This window comes from Silurus aristotelis, assembly GCF_946808225.1.
Source record: "Silurus aristotelis genome assembly, chromosome: 29".
Lineage (NCBI taxonomy): Eukaryota > Metazoa > Chordata > Actinopteri > Siluriformes > Siluridae > Silurus > Silurus aristotelis.
In genome coordinates this window covers 2,156,276-2,169,839 of record NC_139602.1, presented here as the reverse complement: position 1 = coordinate 2,169,839, position 13,564 = coordinate 2,156,276, and the positions used below count along the sequence as shown (strand labels likewise).

The window sequence follows — 13,564 nt, the reverse complement described above, 5'->3', positions numbered from 1 at the left end:
CCTAAATACAACCATGAAAAACATGATAAACTTCCTGATGAAACACAATGAAAACCCGATATGAAAGCCCTGATAAAAAAAACAACATTAAATGATAAAACTCTTGATGGAACTTCTAATGAACCAACAAATATATATAAGAACCTGATGAACCCCTTGTTAGAAACATTCTAATTAAACCAAAGACACAAAAAGCCTGATGAAATCCCCTGAAATGTAATAAAAAAAAACCCTAGATGAAAACTATTGATGATATGAAAACCCTTTTGAAACCTCCTGAAGCACCTGATATAAAAAAATAAAAAAAAACATGATGACCCCCCCAAACAAAACCCCGATAACCCCCCCCCAATGAAACCGGTAATAAAAACACTTCTGATAGGTACCCATGTCAGACAGAGACAGTTCAGGCTGCACAGTGTCCACCTGTCCGTTTTATTTCAGGATGCGATACTCCTCTGTGCGAACCTGCTCCCCATAGCTTAAGAAACCAGACGTCTTATATACAACGCATAATACAGACACACTCATCATACAAATGCAACTTGAGGAAGGAAGAAAAACCAGTACAGAAAGAATGAGAACCGGGAAAGAAAAATAAAACAAAAGTTAGTTTTTCCCCATCGTGCTCAGAAATTTTGAAAATTGTGAATGATGCCCCCGAGCCAAAAACGCACGCCCCCCCCCCCAAAAAGGTTGCAGTTATCAGAGACGAGTGACGTCACCTGCTATAAACAGGCAAATTAAACGGAAAGGTGAGCGCGAGATGGATGCCGGTTGATCGGCTCGCGTCACTCCGGTTCGTGTTAGTTTCCCGATTCCGTTTCTGCGCTTCGAAATAAAAAAAATACAAAAAAACGAAAAATAAAATAACCACCCACGCACACTGATTGGTTATATACTGTTAATTACGTCTAACGAGTCGGCCTCATTACAACGCGAGTAAATGCAAGCGATTGAACCTCTAAGGCAACATGTGAACCGAAAAAAAAAAAAAAAAAACGACAAGCAGGGGCGAAACCTGCGTGATTCTACAGCTTCGTCCACAATGTGTGCAAGTCAGCGTACAATCTCTGTGGATGATAAAAGAGATAAAAAAAAATAATAAAATTTACAAATAATAATAACAATCGTGAAGCTGGTTTGACAGCTCATGAAAGGAAAAAAATAACGAAGCGTTTTTTTTTTTTTTATATTGCATTTTTTTTCCTATTACGTGAGGCTCCCTCGTTTCGTCACAGGCGCTGGGTTCGAGGTACGACGTGCAAAGGTGCACGCAAAAAAACAAATGTCATAAAAGATTTTTGCATAAGGTTAAAACAAAGTAAGATATGAACTAAGATAAGAATAAAACCAGTTTTTTTTTTTTTTCTTCTCTTTTTGAAATCTTATTTCGTGTTCACATTCTTAAGGATCGACGGCCGGAGGCTTCAAGGGGGGGTGGGGGGGGCGCGAAGGATCGAACCGACGCCCCTGCGAACCGATAGGATTCACACAGACGTGGTCTTTCCGTAAGGCCACGTATCTGCACGCTCCACTATTAAAAAAAAGAAAGAAAAAAGGCGGAACTTTGGCTCATTGGGACAGACAGTGGCGTTGGTGTGTATACAAGCGCACTGCTTTTTTTTGTTCTTTTTTTTTTTTTGTTATAAACTAGCATTTCAATGCTCTAGATCCTGTGTCTGGAGGCAGCATGCGCGTGCACGGTCAGTCTCAATCCATGATCCGATCCGATCCGAAATCCATGGCGTCGAAATGCAGGCTGCTACAGGAAGTGATTAACTGGGTGACGCGAAAAAAAAAAGGAAGAACGAACGTAAAAGGAAAACGTGGTGCAAGTGAGTCGGTGAGCCTGTTTTTTTTTTTTTGAGACTCCTTTTTATTTTCCGCTTCCTGGAACGCCATCACGACGTTCCCGGTCGTTTCTGTTGCTGTGCGCGGATGAGCTCCAGCTGCTTCTTGCACTGCTGGTAGAAGGTGGACAAGCTCTTGTTCTCGTCGAGAAGCTTCTTGTGCTCCTGCACCAGGCGAGACGTGTTCTGCTGGTCCTTCTCGTCCTGATCGAGTTCGGCGATCAGCTCGTTCCTACACACACACACACACACACACGGTGGTAAGCTTCCTCAATCACATAGCAGTGTGACACAATTGTGTAGGACGCCTCTGGATGTTAGAGAAGGACATTTTGTTAAAAAAACAGCTTAATGAAGCTTCCATGGGTTAAAATGGAAGATCATGAGTGGCTCTATATACTTTTGGGGTGAATTGAAGCACACCCCAGGCCTCCTCATCCCACCTACATCGATACCTGAGTGTACGAACGCCCTTGTCGATTAAAAGAGCACAAATCTCCATAAGATCTGGTGGAACATCTTGCCAGTGTGACAACACTTCCTTGAGCAGAGCGTATGACACTATGTGAGCACGCATGTGGCGGATTCCACGTTCACGTTGTGCTCTATAAATAAACTCTGAGCTAGCAGGCCTGCCTTTGTGCCTGTCTGAGCTGCAGACTTGTGGAAGAGTGTGTGTGTGTGTGTGTGTGTGTGTGTGTGTGTGTGTGTGTGTGTGTGTGTGTGTGTGCGCGTGTGTGTGTCTCTCACCAGTTCAGACTTTGTTCTTACACCTAGAAGCTTAAACCCACTAGGACTTGAGTAAAACCAAAAGCTACCTTTGTGATCCGTATAAAAAACATATTTAAGTGTCTGGAGACGAGTGTCGGAAATAGGGCTGAAAAATTCCTTGAATTTTCAAAACTGGAAACTTTCCATAGGAATAAACAGGGAATTTACAAAATTACAAGTTACATACATTTGTGTTTAAAACAAAATGATGACAAAGTGATACTAACAATTAGATCAAAGTCAAAAAAATGTATATTTTCGAAATTTTGAATTCCCCAAAATTCCACAGAAATTCCTGATACATTTCCAACTTGAAATATTTCCCAAGATGAAGTTGACAAAGTTTCTGTAAATTTTAACAAAAATTTCCCACTGCTTTGCAACCCTAGTCATGAATGTGTGTGTGTGTGTGTGTGTGTGTGATGCATCCAATCAGAACTCACTTCCTCTGAATGAGCAGAGCGATCTCCGTCTGCACTTTCAGGTACTCTTGCGCCATCTTACAGTGCTGCTCGAAGACCGCCATCGACTCCTTGGAGTTCGGGCATGGGGCAAGCGGCTGCGAGAAAAAAATAATCAAAATAAACCCCCCACACACACAACCATTAAAGAGGCTTAAAGATTGTTAGTCTGCAATGCAAAGTGGGTATTTTTAATACAGGTTGATATTTTAATACAGGTTGATTGAATCCGAATCCTTCTTTTCTCGTGTGCTGTAGACATCTAGAAATGAACCTGTACCTGTAACTGGTGATCCAGTGTCAAATACGCCATGGGAATGGAGTTATCACAACCGTTAGTGTCTACGAAACAAAGAAAAGAACAAATATGGTCAGTTATAGACAAAGTAGATACTCTGAGTACATCATTATATTACTCCAGATAAGCATTTATTAGTACACTAGATGGACAAGAGATTGTGGACACCGGAACATAAGAATGGCATTTGCTCTTGTTGAAAATCCAGTTTCACGTTTACTCCAGATTCCGTTATAATGAGCTCCACTCTTCTGGGAAGAAGTTCCACTAGATTTTGTGGTGATTTCATTCAACCACAATGGCCAGATAAGAAAGCAAGCAGGCAAAAAAAGAAAGCAAGCAAGCAAAGAAAGAATAGCAAAGAAAGAAAGAAAGCAAAGAAAGAAAGCAAGCAAAGAAAGAAATCAAGAAAGCAAGAAAGCAAGCAAGCAAAGAAAAAAAAAAGAAAGAAAGCAAGCAAGCAAATAAAGAAAGAAATCCAGCAACCAGGCAAAAATGAAAAAAATGAAAAAAAAAAAAAGGAAAGAAGGATTTCAAGCAAGCAACATAGTAAAAAAAGGAAGAGTGGCAGAGACACTGCTTAGCAAAAATGGGAAAAATAAAGTGATGGAGAAATATATGTGCTTCTTTTGGAAAAATAAAGATGTTACACTAGACTTTGTGGTCCCAAATCTCCACAACGGGCCAGTGAGTAAATTCAGCTACTGATGTGGGTGAGGGTGAGGGTGAGGGTGAAGGTGCCTTTCCAATTCATCATCATGCTGGAACATGTTTGCGTCTCGTAGTTTAAGTGAAGTGAAGTGAAGATGTCATGCTCCAGGAAACAGTAAGTACCTGCAGGCTCATCGGGAGAGTAACCGTAGCATTTGCTTTTGTCGGGCGTGATCCTTACGCTCGGACTGGACGACCTGCTGCTGTTCCGGCTTTCCTGCAAAATCATCACGAAAATGTTCAAAATGCATGAAATGTTATTATTTATTTTTTGTGCACATTCATGGCAGAAGAGCTTTTTTTTCCAGGAGGATAAAGATGTGAAGCTCTTACTTGTCCCGTTTCTCCGGGGAAAGCGGCGGGGAGATCCTGCACAGACCTCCGCCGAAGGTCGCAAGTCCCTACAGTGTCAGAGAGAAATAGAAAGGTGAGGGTGGAGAGTGAAGAGTGAGTATGGAGGCAACACGCTCATCTGGGTCCCTGGGCAGCACTACCAGGTGTGTGTGTGTGTGTGTGTGTGTGAAAGAGACACAGAGACAGCTGCAAAGAATTACGCCCGGACCTCCAAAACACTGGCATCAAGGGGCCCAAAGTGACCCGATTCCACATCATTCCACACCATTCTCTCTCTCTCTCTCGCTCTCACACACACACCACAGTTTGTATAACAGCTTCTGTTATGAATCAGTGGACTGGGCATGTGTGTTTAAAAAAGAGAAACAGATGAGATATTCAAGATGTTTAAACTCACACTCCGACACCCACCCACACCATCCGACACACACACACACACACACACACACACACACACACACACACACACACACACACACACACACACACACACACCCCCCCCCCATACTCTGAACCAGTGAGTCAGTATCCCTCAATCTTCACTCACAGGAGTCAGACAGTGAAAATACAAAGCAGCCTGTCTGAAATAGTATCATCATTAAAGCTGAATGAAGTGAAACAGGAGCTGTTTAAGATTCAAACAGAAACAAGACACGTTTCTTCACCACACACATTCTCTTCCAAGGTCAGGGGGAAAGAAGGAAGTAAATAAGAAAACAAGTTATTAAACAAACATAACAGAAATAAAAAGAAAGAATGAAAAAGAAAAAGAAGGCAACCAAGAAAGAAAGAAAAAACAAACAAACCACTTAAGAAAAAGGGAAAAAGCAAGCAATCATAAAAGAAAGAAAGAAAACAAGCAACCACACAAGAAAAAGCAAGCAATCAGGAAAGAAAGAACGAACAAGAAGGAACAACAGAAAACAAGCAACCAGGAAAGAATGAATGATGCAAGAAAAAACATCGAGAAAGCAACATATGGGGAAAAAAAAAAAGGAGATTGCTAGCAAAAAGAAGAAGAAAGTGATGGAAAAATCTAGCAAGAAAGAATGAGAAAGAGAGATTGCTAGAAAAAAAAAAAAGAAGTGTGAGTAGGAACGAGCAAGAAAGAAAAAGGAAACTAGAAATGAGAGGAAAGAAAGAGCAATAAAGCAAGAAAAAACAATGAAGAATAACAAATAAAAAAAAAAAAGGACTTTGCAAAATTACTTCAGGTTCAAAACTCAATAGACAAAAAAAAAAAGTTTCCCTGGAACACACAAGATCGTTCGGATAGACAGACAGACAAAACTCTAAAACCCGTAACACTGAGATTCAAGGAACCTTTAAATACAGTGCAGGAGTTAAAAATAAGAGACCTAATAGACCTGAGCGTAGTTAATGCGGAGATAACGTCTAAAAATGCTCTTCAGGTGTCCCGCATGAAGTACGCTGAGAAAAAAAAGGTCTCCATAATGTAATAACTTTGTACTAACAAAATCGGCAGGGGGAAAAAGGGAGGTCATGAACATTAAATCCAATATGTTGGTAATAGAAAGAAAAAGAAAAAAAAGGTGTAGATCGGCCACATCCACTACAGCCACACAGCACAGGGAGGAAAGAAAGACCAAGAGATCAGATAGAGAACCAGTGGATGCGACTCCAAGACCGTAATCCAACAGCGGGTTTTGTTAATCAGCTGGATTGATTTTTAGGCGAATGAAACGATCCCCTAAATTTATTCAAGGCGAGTATATAAAAAAAAAAAAAAAAAAAAAACCACACACACGAGTGTGTTCACTTTTTAAGAGCCAGCTGAAACCCTGGGATTTGGACGTCCTGGAGTGGCAGCAGCAGGTTGTCTCCGCGTCCCCGCCAAGCTCGAACTCGGCAGCGAGGACAAGCCAGAGGGAGCAGGATGACACGACAGGACACGGCACGGCTCCGATACCTGTGACGACGATCTCTGGAATGTCCAGAATGGTGCCGTGTGACGCTGTTTTGCGGTGGCCTCGTTTATACTGCGGCCGCGCTGCAAAAACACACACATATAGAGCTGCGTACACCGACATGCAGACTGTACACTCACAAACCTACATGAGCAAGCTGATGGAAACGAAAAAAAAATGCGTTATGCGAGGCGCATACGTCCGAGAACGGGCCGTGCAGACATGCATGACAGACAACGCAGCCGTGCAGCGGAGAGCGAAGGAGGCGTTCGTGTGGTGAAGCTCAGCGCTGTGGGACAATTTGATGGAATGGTTACATTTGCACTCTTGAGGAAACATCCGAGTGCGTTCCAACCTTGGATTTATACAGGTTATAACCCTGCATAGCATTTTTTTTTTTATAAACTTGCATGGACAGCTGCTGAAATCCATCAGTTATTGCTTAGTCAGCAAAATATATTAATCCAAATTTTAAAAGTTTAACAATAGGATTTATTTATGCCCCATTAATGCCCCTTCAGACTAACAGCCAATACACTTGATGAAATTCAACAGCTGCCCTCAGCAAACAGAAGCGAGTGATTGTTCTAGTTCCAATTAGCACACGATTTTGTATGACCTACAGGTTAGAGATGAAGGTTAGACACAAAAAGTGATGGGACATTTCAGATTCAGTCTCTAACGACCGTCCAGGATGGAATGAGTTAATAATCGGAAACTGTGTTCCTCTCCTATCGGTTCTGAAAAGCAGGACTGATTTTGCTGGAAGAAAAAGATTACATCTGTAATTCTTTAAAAACAAAAACAAAACACAGGTTCATCTAGAATGTGTGTGTGTGTGTGTGTGTGTTACCTGTAGAGAAGGGCATCTTGTCGTCTTGTCTGAGCTCGGAGAGGTCAGCGCTCATTCGTTTGCTGTCGGATGAGGGCAGGCAGTGGGTTCTGCCTGGCACCGACAGGCTCTCAACGCTGCCCCCTCTTGACAGAGAATGGCCAGGCCTTAGCGGATCGGCCTACGTGAGAACAAATCGTCGTGATTAAGTGCAATCAAGCGTTCTTCATGGTGAAAAAACAAACACATTGTCGAATTACAATAATCCTATAAAACCCTGCCTTTGTTTTGAACGATGCGAACTTCTCGATTGTCTTGATGGTGTCGCTGGTGCCAGCCGGAGTACCGTGATCCATGCTGCCGTCGTTCTTGTTGCTCATGCTGAGGAAGGAGCCTGAACAACAAAAAAATTACAAGCACATAAATAGTTTATCATAACCTCATTATCGGGGGGGGAACTCCTTCCATCCGAATCAAACATGCAAAAGTCTATTCTAGATATCTAAACATTCATTGTTCTTCACTTCACCCATCATGTTTCTTTCCTTTGATTTGAACTATTTATACCTGTGCTGGTGGCAGAATTACTCTGGCCTTCATCCGAATACTGATATGGGTACTGCAGGGGCTCGTCTGAACCAGGAAAATACTGGAAAAAGAAAGAGAGGAGAGATGAAGGAGAAGGAACGATAAATAAGTGTATAAAAAAATAAAAATCATAGCATCTCAAGCAGCGCCGGACTTCGGGTACCTTCATGAGATGGGTCATGATTTTGACGATCTCCTCCATCGAAGGCCGCTGTGAGGGATCTTTGGACCAGCAGCGGGTCATCAGGCTCTCTATGGGCTTGGGCAGGTTTTTAATGAGAGGAGGACGAGTTCCTGAGCATACAATTCAATCAATCACCAATTAAAATTTATTGATAATAAAAAAAAAAAAAGAAAAAAAAAAGAAGTCATCAGTACGTTATGTTTACGTGATTCATTTACAGATTAGATGGTTAAATGGTTCCTGCGTGTATGTGCTTGGAAGAGGAACCCACCACGATGCACGGCCCACATGATGCGGAAAGCTGGTCCTCCGATCTCGTCGAAAGGCTTCCTGCGTGTGATCACCTCCCACAGAATAATCCCCCAACTGAACACGTCGCACTTCTCGCTGTAGTTACTGCCTATAGAGGGCGCACACACGAAATGGAACACAGGTTTACACTCTGCCAGAGCGGCCCCAAGCCAACAAATGAATCAGCACACTTCAGATTATCCCTGTGCATGTTAAATCTCTTCCCCCTCCTTCAGAGCAGGAGGCAATTTGCCCTTACGGTACCTCCGAGAGGCTTAATTACCCCTCTTATTGTGCTTCAATTACGGTGCGCATTTGTTTTCCGTCCCCCTTGTCGAGGCGTTCTGCTAACGCGTTCATCGGTGAAGCGAATGCGCGCCATCAGGGTCGCTCCTTTGATGAGCGCAGCTCTAATAGCACGGCGGGGCTGAGCCTATATTAAACAAACGAGATAACGACCTACTCCCAAAGCGGTGCGCTTTTCTTTCTTCGCTTTCGAACCTGAAATCGAGTTCATCGGCGATAAGAACACTGTAATTCTGTAATTCATTCTGAGTTTCATGCTCAGGCTAACCCTGATTTCTCGTACTCTGCGCATTAAAGCGTTTCGGAGTAATTTCTGTAGCGTTTAAAGCGGCCGTTGAGAAAATTAGGGACGCGATTAAATAGCGTGGAACACGCAGGTGTTGGAAAATAAATCTTGTACTTACCTTCGAACACCTCTGGAGCCATCCAGGCCGCGCTGCCTTTGTTGTTGGTCATGTGAGTCTGGATGTCGCACGCCGTCCCGAAGTCACAGATCTTGAGAACGGTGCCTCCGGCGACCAGCAGCAGACTGCAGATCAAAACAAATGGAGTAATTAAGCGCGAGCTTTTGGAAAGCGGCGGACGAGCCATGATGCAGGAGGAGCGCTAATTTCAGAACTGGTGTAGGAGGTAGGACTTTAGAAGTCATTTGCTAGAACATGGCCGTCTGAACATCGAGTGGAAATTCGTTCCACTACTCCGGTGCCACAACAGAGAAGAAACTAGAAGCAGGGCTTCCTTGTTCCCTGAGAGATGGTGGGACCGGTCGAGGTGTGGTTGATCAGAGGGAGAACGGTGCAATGAGAATCATGAGGACATTGAGGATTTTCCAATCACAGCTTGTAAATAACCAGCTGCAAACAAGCAGCCCCCCAACACACACACACACACACACACACACATCAAAGCGAGTGTTGTACAAGTGCTTACTTGGGTGGCTTGAGGTCCCTGTGAATGAGGGCCTTTGGTTTCATGCCGTGGAGATACGAGACGCCCTGAGCACACTGCAGGCACCAGCTCATGGCGTGAGACGCCGTGTAGTGGGGGAGAGGCTCTGCGCCGTGCAGCACTACAGGAACGAGGAAAGGAAAAAAATTTATTAAAAAAATAACACGTTTTCGACGTTCGATAAAAAATATTGCGTTTCGTTTCATGCATGTTTGTTGTGAGCGAATCAAAACATACTGCACAGTTTCTAGGCACCACTGGATCTCTTTCGATCTATGAAACACTCACCGTTGTACAGAGAGCCCCCTTCTGCATATTCCATTACCAGACACACCTACAGAGAGAAACACATTCCTGATCAGTGACACCTATGACACCTGAGGTCTGATCCTCTAAAAAAACGCTGGTCCTCAACCTTATTTGCACCACGGACACCTGATTTAAACGCTAAGATTCTATTATTCGTCATAGCAACAGATGTGAGGACCAACAGCATGAACCATTCGCTCTTAAAAAAAACATTAATGAATGAATCTTAAGGGTAAAAAAAAAAAGTTGGCTCATTACCTCAAGGAAGTGCGTTTATAGCTGCTATAACCTAAGTAACGACATGGATGCTACATAAGGTTAAAGGTTACTATGAGCATTGTGAAGCGATTTGGAATAAAAAAAGCCTCATGGCGCACGCTCATAGAAACACCACACTCTCCACAGTGACCTCATCGCACTTCTTACGGAGTGGATTTTGGTTTTCTGTAGTGCAGAAAGAGAGACTTACGGGACTTACGGGATTTTGACAGGAGCCGTACAGCTTCACGATGTTGGGGTGATTCACACGAGACAACTGACGAAGCTGGAGAAAAGAACAGAATAAAAAATTTAAAATAAATAAATCATTCAGTAGATTCAGGCCGTGTCCACGCAATAATTCAAGTATGAAAGGTGATTGGACCGGTACCTCTACGACAAAAGCCGTCCTTTCCGATTCGCTCTCGATGGTCTTGATAGCCACGTCTTTGCCTTTCCATTTGGCCTTGCACACCACCCCGAAAGCCCCTCTGCCCACCACCTGGGGGAAAAAGTGGAAAGTCCAGGAGTTATGATTTTGAAGGAGTTGGATCGCGTCCTGTACTTCTTGGTTCTACTGCGACGAAGAAAGCCGCTAGATTACGTCTCAAACAGGTAAACCGATGGTGATTTGCATTTTTTTTTTTCTCATTTACGAAACCTAATCAAAATCTGCATTCATTTAAACGAATCCACGCCCCCTTAGATACATTCCAGACTACGTCTACACCAGTGGTTCTCAAATTTTGAAGTTCGTCCCTCTAGTGGGGAATAAAGACATGACAGGTGGCACGCAATGATAAATAAATAAAAATAAAGTTCATGCACTCAAAGCAACCACAAACAAGTCATTCGTGCAAGTAAATAAATAAAAAAAAACATTTAATGTACCTAACAACACTTTTGTTTTCTCAATTGTTTTTTTTTTTTTTTTTTTTACTATTTGATGTTTTCGAAAAAAATTGGAGACGTTTTTAAACTTGGGTTGATGGAAACAGGTGGGGTTTTTAAAGTGGGGAATATCAGAAAAAACGTTTGAGGACCACTGGTCTACACAAACCCGGAGACAATTAAAAAAAAAATGTCTAAAAACGCTCCGCATACACACGTGTGTTTTCAATCTTTTCCAAAACGTCTGACAATGCTCACGTCCCTGAACTGAGCGTGAGCAAAACACAAGACTCTCGTCATACACCCCCCCCCCCCCCCGCGTTTATTTACTTTTCGGCTTTTTGAAACCTTAAATTCAAAAGTGCAGTTAAAGCAGGGTAACGCAGCGTTTACGCTACTTTTGACTCCCAGTCAACGCATGCATATGATCGAGACGGAATCTTGATGCGATGAAGATTCGCACGTCAACAAATACGATTTCTCTCAGCGGGACGATTAAGATTCCACAGAGAATCGGATTGGACAGAAAATCGTAGTAGAATAGTGATTGGAAAATCACATCATTTTAGTGACTTGCTTCTTGGAATCTCGATCAAAATTTTTGAGTCATTTGGTATATTTCGTTACTTTAAATCACCTTCATGATATCTATGGGAATCGCACTCAGACCGGAAGAGTTCAATTCTGTCGTGCACGACCTCACGGAAATTTTGCGATGCTTCGCTTGTGTGCGTCCGGTAGAAAACAAACGAATCACTCCTTGAGACGACTCATCTCATCGAGTCACATTGAAGACTCATTCAAAACGAGCGAATCGTTCATGGGCTTTAGTAAAGTAAGTGAGCTGAGGAGGCCTGCGGTGGGGTTTAAATTCATCCCAAAGGTGCTCAATCTTTTACACACTTCCAACCCATGTAGAGAACATCTTCATATATCTGGCTCCATGCCACTGCACCTAAAGACGTCCTAACACTTTGGAAACACAGTGTGACATGGAAATCGCCTCGAATACACCAAGAGTGTACGGTCTATTACATATGATCGGCCATTTTTTAACATTTATTTGACGCTTCATATCAAACTCGGGGTCAGCGTGTATCTAAGGGGGGGGGTCCGAGTCGTCCAGACTTAGTCGTATTTTTTTTAGATTCATACTTACGAACTGTTCATGACACATGCAAAAAGAAAGGAAAATAACCACAAGGGGGCGGGGCGAACATCTAAAGGAGAGTTCTGATTGGACGAACGCAAGATTAGTACGGGTACGAGTCATCGAATGGGTGGTGGGCTTTTCCTCGAGGTGGTCAACACAAGATATTAGGGTTTTCAGTATTCTTTGGTGTAGGACATTATACATGGAGGGGAGTCTGGAGTAAAATATCCAGCTTGTTGGTGTTTATTGTGGTGGATAAAAGGATCAGATAAGATCATTATAAGATATATGTGTGTATATAGAGAGAGGTATTGATATTTTACCTCTTCCACTTCGATGTCTGCGTACTCGATCTCTTCGAAAGGATATCCAGGAGGCGTCTCGAGCATTTCTGCGGAGGGGGCAGACATCTCTTGCTAAGAGCGGCTAAGCTAGCTAAGCATTAAAATGAAAATAAACCAAAGCCGAAGCGACTCCAAAAAGCCACGGACATTCGGCTGGTTGTTAAAAGAAAGAGAAATAAATATAAAAGGTTGTCTTTCCCAGCTGGAGACGCCGAGGCGAGATTTTCCTGCAGCTACAACTTTGGAAAGTTACCTAGCTAGCTAGCATGGAGTACCGGGGCTAGCATGTGAGCTTTTCTGTGAGGAGGGGGAAAAAGTGCGAAGGACGTGACACGGAAAATTTACCCAGAGAAATAAAACAAACGTGTTTGGAAAACCTGGTTTATGTTTCCCGAATTTGTAAAAATAAAAGTTCAAACAAAAAAAAACCCCGACAGCGATACTGCGCGTTCTGGCGTTAGCTAGTCCGCTAGGCCGCTCAGCTCAGTGCGGATGAACACAGACATTTCTCCCCCTCCTCCGCCTTCTCCTGTTTTTATTTCTTAAACATCTTCCACACGTTCTTTCACCCATCCCATTAACTTCAGCTCGTATCCTCCATGTTGTTCGTCTTGGGTTCTTTTTCGGTCTTGTTTTTCCTCTACACTCCGCCCCCACCGCCTTTCCTACAGGAGCGGAAAGCGGCTTCTCGGGAGCTCCAGGAAGTGCGCTCTCGGCCCTCCGCCACTCCGTTCACGCAGCGCACACGGCCGTATCCAGAATACACCGTCCGGCCCATTAAGTAGTGCCTTAGGGAGTGCGCGCGTGCCTTTGCTTTAAAGCCAAGAGTAGGGCGCCGACGCAGGGAAGGGATGGGGGATTGAGCGGTCGCCCATGAACCTGCTCCAGTTTGCAGTGCAAGTAGTACAAGAAAGTACATTCATTTATATACATAAAAAATAAAATAAATAAATGTTGTTATATTATGTTATATATATATTTTTTTTTTCTTTGTTTATTTTATACTTATTATTTAAGTATTTTAAACTTATTTTGTGTATATTTATGCTTATATTATATTATACATGAAAGTTTATTTACTTAT

The 13,564-nt window shown here is 42.9% G+C and overlaps 1 protein-coding gene across 4 annotated transcripts; it reads right to left on the bottom strand.

The window, feature by feature from the left end:
* Positions 1–416: 416 nt before the first annotated feature.
* map3k7 (mitogen-activated protein kinase kinase kinase 7) lies at positions 417–13,231 on the bottom strand. Of its 4 annotated transcripts, none has more exons than XM_083534835.1 (17): positions 12,460–13,231; positions 10,484–10,594; positions 10,313–10,378; positions 9,814–9,859; positions 9,508–9,646; positions 8,982–9,106; positions 8,252–8,380; positions 7,960–8,090; positions 7,776–7,857; positions 7,490–7,602; positions 7,230–7,389; positions 6,379–6,459; positions 4,428–4,495; positions 4,218–4,311; positions 3,366–3,427; positions 3,068–3,183; positions 1,856–2,085 (listed from the first exon to the last, which is right to left on the bottom strand). In XM_083534835.1, the coding sequence occupies exons 1-17, from the start codon at positions 12,544–12,546 to the stop codon at positions 1,905–1,907; spliced, it is 1,791 nt and encodes a 596-aa protein (XP_083390961.1). In that variant the 5' UTR covers positions 12,547–13,231; the 3' UTR covers positions 1,856–1,904. The 4 variants fall into 4 exon arrangements, with proteins under 4 accessions (XP_083390963.1, XP_083390961.1, XP_083390960.1 ...); XM_083534834.1 differs by having other exon boundaries at positions 10,304–10,378; positions 12,460–13,179; XM_083534837.1 differs by lacking the exon at positions 6,379–6,459 and having other exon boundaries at positions 417–2,085.
* Positions 13,232–13,564: the final 333 nt, after the last annotated feature.

What these genes read in the sequence shown, in the direction of transcription:
- map3k7 (XM_083534834.1), bottom strand. Translation starts at nt 12,546, where the DNA reads ATGTCTGCCCCCTCCGCAGAAATGCTCGAGACGCCTCCTGGATATCCT. An exon ending in CATGTGGGCCGTGCATCGTG is followed by an intron (nt 8,091 to 8,251) that starts GTGGGTTCCTCT and finishes TTGTATGCTCAG; the next exon opens with GAACTCGTCCTCCTCTCATT. An exon ending in CACTGGATCACCAGTTACAG is followed by an intron (nt 3,184 to 3,365) that starts GTACAGGTTCAT and finishes TTTTTCTCGCAG; the next exon opens with CCGCTTGCCCCATGCCCGAA.